Source organism: Leopardus geoffroyi, chromosome B3, assembly GCF_018350155.1.
Source record: "Leopardus geoffroyi isolate Oge1 chromosome B3, O.geoffroyi_Oge1_pat1.0, whole genome shotgun sequence".
Classification (NCBI taxonomy): Eukaryota; Metazoa; Chordata; class Mammalia; order Carnivora; family Felidae; genus Leopardus; species Leopardus geoffroyi.
The window spans coordinates 71,233,657-71,239,189 of record NC_059337.1 but is presented as its reverse complement, the minus strand read 5'-3'; the positions used below and the strand labels follow the sequence as shown (position 1 = coordinate 71,239,189).

Here is a 5,533-nt window from a genome sequence, read left to right as displayed (position 1 = left end):
TTAAACTTTGTTAAGGTCATTTTACGGCCCCAAATATGGTGTATCTTGGTGAATGTTCTATGCAAGTTCAAGAAGAATGTGTTTTCTGTTGGATGGAATATTTTATAAACGTCAGATTCAGTTTATTGATAGTGCTATTCAGGTAAACTGTATCTTTGCCAATTTTCTGTCTGCTTGATCTATCAATCACTGAAAAAAGGGTGTTTACTTTAACTATAATAGTGGATTTCTTATTTCCCCTTGAAATTCTCTAAATTTTTGCATCATGTGTTCTTAGGCTCAAACACATTAATATTGTTAGTTTTAAGTTTGGGATGCATCACTTTAGAAAATTATATAAAGTTATAAAATATTATAAATATGAGAAAAATAATGGAAATACATAAGTTGTATCATTTAGTTTACCTAAAAAACAAAATTAATAATTAACTTAAAAATTCACATGGAAATGCAGGGGACCCAGAATACCCAAAGTTGGAGGACTCCCAATTCTTGATTTGAAAGTGTACTACAAAGATACGATAATCAAGACTGTGTGGTACTAGCATGAGAATAGACATATAGATTGAGAATTGAGCATCCAGAAATAAACCTTATTTTTATGGTTTAATGTTCAACAGTAATGCCAAGATAATTCACCGGGGGGGAAGGACAGTTTCAACAAATGTTGCTGGGACGGACAACTGGATATCCACACGCAAAAGAATGAAGTTGAACCTCTATCTCCCATCATATACTAAAATTATCTCAAGATAGGACATAGACTTAAATATAAAAGGTAAAGCTATAAAACTCTATGAAGAAAACAGACATAATTATTTGTGATGTTGAGTTAGACAATAGCTTCTTAGATATGGCACCAAAAGAACAAGACACACACACACACACACACACACACACACACACACACAAATAAATTGGACTTCATCAAAATAAAACAAACTTCTGTGCTATAAATGACACTGTCAAAAGAAGTGAAAAGCAACCCACAGAATGGAAGAAAATATTTGTAAACCATTTATTGATAGACACTTGAATCTAGAGTATTTTAGGGGCACCTGGATTGCTCAGCCAGTCGAGTGTCCAATTCTTGATTTCGGTTCAGGCCATGATCTCAGTCATGGAATTGAGCCCTGCATTTGGCTCAGTGCTGAACATGAAGCCTGTTTGCGATTCTCTCTCCCTCTCTCTGCCCCTCCCACTTCTAAAAATAAATAAATAAACATTTAGAGTATTTAAAAAACTCTTAAAACTCAACAGCAGTAATGAATAAGACAACTAAGCCGATTAAAAATGGGACAAAGAATTTGAATTGACATTTCTTCAAAGAAGATTCATGAGTGGCCAATAGTTACATGAATAGATGCTTAATATAAGTGATTAGGAAAATACAAATCAGAACCACAGTGAGATGTTACTTTATAATGTCTAGGCTGGCAAAAAGAAAAAGAAAGAAAAAAGAGAGAGGGAGGTAGGAAAGAAAGGAGGGAATAACAAGTGTGGCTGGGATATAGAGAATTTGAAACTAATAATTGCTGGTGGCATTATAAATAGTACTGCAACTTTGGAAAGCAGTCTAACAATTCTTCAAAAAATTTACTACATGATCTAGCAATTTTACGCAGGTATTGTTATGGACTGAATTGTGTCTTTCTAAAATTCATATAACTTCTAAAATTCATGCAACTGTGTTTGTAGACAGGGCCTTTAAGGAGGTAACTAAGGTTAAATCAAGTCATGGGGGGGACCTTAATCTGATGACTGCAGCACATATAAGAACAGGAAGAGATAGCAGGACCACCCTCACCTCTGTTCATGTATAGAGGAAAGGCCATGTGAAAATACAGTGAGAAGGTGGTTGTCTGCAAGCCTAGGAGAGAGGCTTCATCAGATTCTAACTCTCCTGGTGCCTTGATCTTAGACTCTCAGTCTCTAGAACTGTGATAAAATAAATTTATATTGTTTAAGCCACCCAGCCTGTGGTATTTTGTCATGGCAGCCTATGCAAACTAGTATATGTCCAGGAGAAATATATATTCAGACAAAAATGTGTACATGAATGTTCATAACATCATTATTCATATTAGCAAAAAAGTAGGAACAGCTTAAATGTTCATCATTTGATGAATGCATACACAAAATGTGGTATATCCATACAATGGAATATTATTTGACAATAAAAAGGAATAAAGTACTCATAGCAAGCTATAATATGGATGAGTTATTCATGGATGAACATTATGCTAAGTGAAAGAAGCTAGCTACAAAAGGCCACATAGTGCATGGTCCATTTTTCTGAAATGCCCAGAATAGGCAAAATCCACAGGAACATAAAGTAGATTAGTGGTTTCCAGGGGCTGATGGAGAGGGAAGTAGGGAATGACTGCTAATGGGTATGGGATTTCTTTTTGAGGTTATGAAAATATTGTAAAATTTGTTAGTGGTGATTGTTGCACAGCTATGTGAATAAACTAAGAGCACTGAATTGTCCCTTTTTAAAAGGGTGAATTTTTATGGTATGTAAACTGTATTTCAATCAAACTATTATAAACCAAAACAAAAAAGTTAGAAAAGTTTATTTCCATTGCTGGGTTGTGGTCTTTCTGAGGACAGGAAAGAAATATTGCTAATCAGCATTACTCCAAAGGCTAGTACGATGCCAGGATGGTTTTTCATATTCGCTATTCTTTTTAATATACATATATCCCATTTAATATACATATATCCCAATATACATATATCCCCAGGTAAAAATATTCAAAAGAGACTTACCTAACTTGAATATAAAATTTTGGGGGGGGGCAAAACAATGATTATTATACTTGTGTTATAACATGTCGTATTGCTATCTAATAATCAGTTTGGTTGATTTGCACCAGGGTGGCTTTTGAAAAGAAAAGGAATGTGGATGTAGTCTCGTTATGTGTTATTGTGGAGTTTAGAAGTCCCTGAATTGGAATGCAGTGGTTCCCAGTGCTTTTTGTGTATTACAATTTCCTGGGGGGCTTTTCAGAATACCTGTACCACCTGCACCCCCCATCATGAGTCACTCAGTTGAGAACCACTGCTTGGGTGGAGGTAGGTGTCAATAGGACTGCATGTGGTTGTGATTACAGTGAGGCAACAGAGAAACTGTTGTAAAGCACTGGTTTTCCAACTTTAACGTATGTAATAACCCATGAGGATAAAATGCAGATTCTACTTTATAGGGCTGAGCTAGGCCCTGAAATCCTACCTTCCAAGAAGCTCCCCAGTGATGCCCAGCTAACAGTCCCCAATCCACATTGTCAGTGGTAAGGGTTGTATAATACATTTTCAAAGGAGTGAAAGCATGGTTAATAAGAAAATGTAATAAAGAAAATGAAATAAAGCAGTTGCATACTTAGACAAAAAGCTTGATGAAGGGAAGGAAGCAGGTAATTGCTTGAGACATTAACTTTCATCTTGGTGAGCTTTTCCATTGATTTGATTATCATTTAATGATTGGTCCAACTACTTTAGATGGATTTCACGTTTTCTAGAAGTTTTTCCATTTTGTCCATAGGATGAAAATTTGGATTGTTAGGGACTTTGCATAATTTCTTTAGATATTGTCCTCACTTGCCAGGATGACAGAATCTAGTGAGGAAATATGAACAAATATATTTGTTTTATTTAAATTGACATTATTGACATTTTTGTGCTAGACATGATATTGAGTTCTGGAATTACAGAAATTAATAAGCATAGTCCCTGTTCTTAAAATTTGACAGTTTAGGGGCACCTGGGTCGCTCAGTTGGTTAAGCGTCCCACTCTTGATTTTGGCTCAGGTCATGATCTCATGGTTCATGGGATTGAGCCCCAAATTGGGCTCTGGGCTGACAGCATGGATCCTGGTTGGGATTTTCTCTCTCCCTCTCTCTCTGTCCCTCTTTTTCTCATGCTCATGCTCTCTATCTCTCTCAAAATAAATAAACTTAAAAAAAATTGACAATCTGTTAAGGATGGGGAGGCATGTAGGACAGATTTGTGAACAGCTAACTATCACACAAGAAATAAATGAATGACATGTGCAGTAGAAGTACACACAACGTGCTATGGAAGAGGCAGTTAATTCCACCTGGGGAAAGGTTCCATTGATGACCTGGTATTTAGAATTTTGAAATGGCTTCTTCAAAATGTTCACTGTTTGTTGGCCAGTTCTCAACTATTCACTGACAGGAGGCTCACGGTCGGAACTCATCTAGGAATAACATACTGACATCACAGACCAATTTTAGAAACCTCCTAGAACTTTCTTCAAGGCATCCTTCATTTCTTTATTCCGGAGGCTGTAGATCATGGGGTTAAAAAAAGGGGTCAGAACTGAGTAGAATAGAGTTGTGAACTTCTGCATTCCCTCTGCTTGTCCTGACCCCGGGCTCACATATGTCATCATGACAGAGCCATAGAATAGAAACACAACAGCCAGATGTGAGGAGCATGTAGAAAACGCCTTCTTCCGGCCAGCAACTGAGGGCACCTGCACTACAGCCCTCAGCACCAGGGTATAGGAGCCAGTAATGTAGAAAAAGGTGGCAAAGATGAGGAGTGAGCTCATGGTGCCACATATGAGAATAGTCCCTGGGATTGGGACACAGGCTGAAGCCAAGGCCAGCAGAGGACCCAGGTCACACAGGAAGTCATCAATCACGTTTGGGCCACAAAATGGTAGCTGGGTAACAAGTATCACTGGGATCAGAAACCAGAGAAAACCATAGACCCAGCAAAAGATGACCAGGCTGCAACAGAACTTCACAGTCATGATGGTGGGGTAATGCAGGGAGTGACAGATTGCCAGGAACCGGTCATAGGCCATGATGGACAGAAATAAGCATTCAGTTGTGCCTAGTGAGAAGAAGAAGTACAACTGGAGGAGGCACCAAGCAAAGGAGATGGTTTTGGTCTGGGAGAGGAAGTTGGCCAGCATGTTGGGCACATCCGAGTTGACATAGCAGATTTCCAGGAAGGAGAAGTTGGCCAGCAGAATATACATGGGGGTGTGGAGCCGGCGGTCCCAGTGCACCGCACACACAATGGCCATGTTTCCAAGGAGCGTCATGATGTAAGTCACAAAGAATATGGAAAAGAGGAGGATCTGCATTTCCCAACGGCAAGGAAAGCCCAAGAGGATGAACTCACTCACAGTGTGAGAAATATTTCTGGCCTCCGAGGTCATTTCCTTCTATCCTGTGAGGATTGCAGCAGAAGTTACATTACAAAAGGAGTCATGCCTCCTGATTCGTCCCCAGGAGAGAACACATTTTCCTGATCATAGGGGAGACCTAGACCAGGAGTTCCTATTTTTGATTGGGCACTTCAACAATATACTTGTTGAGTATACTTTTCTATATATGACTCTTCACTTTTAAACTATATACAGCCCACTGTCAATCAATATAGTAAATGTTGGTAAATATTTTGAAAAAAGTTTTCTTTTTTTTTTTTTAATTTTTTTTTCAACGTTTATTTATTTTTGGGACAGAGAGAGACAGAGCATGAACGGGGGAGGGG

The 5,533-nt window shown here is 38.3% G+C and overlaps 1 protein-coding gene across 1 annotated transcript; it reads right to left on the bottom strand.

The window, feature by feature from the left end:
- Positions 1-4,256: 4,256 nt before the first annotated feature.
- On the bottom strand, positions 4,257-5,198 carry LOC123583685 (olfactory receptor 11H6-like). The gene has a single exon (XM_045450826.1). It carries the CDS (start codon positions 5,196-5,198, stop codon positions 4,257-4,259), a length of 942 nt encoding a protein of 313 aa, XP_045306782.1.
- Positions 5,199-5,533: the final 335 nt, after the last annotated feature.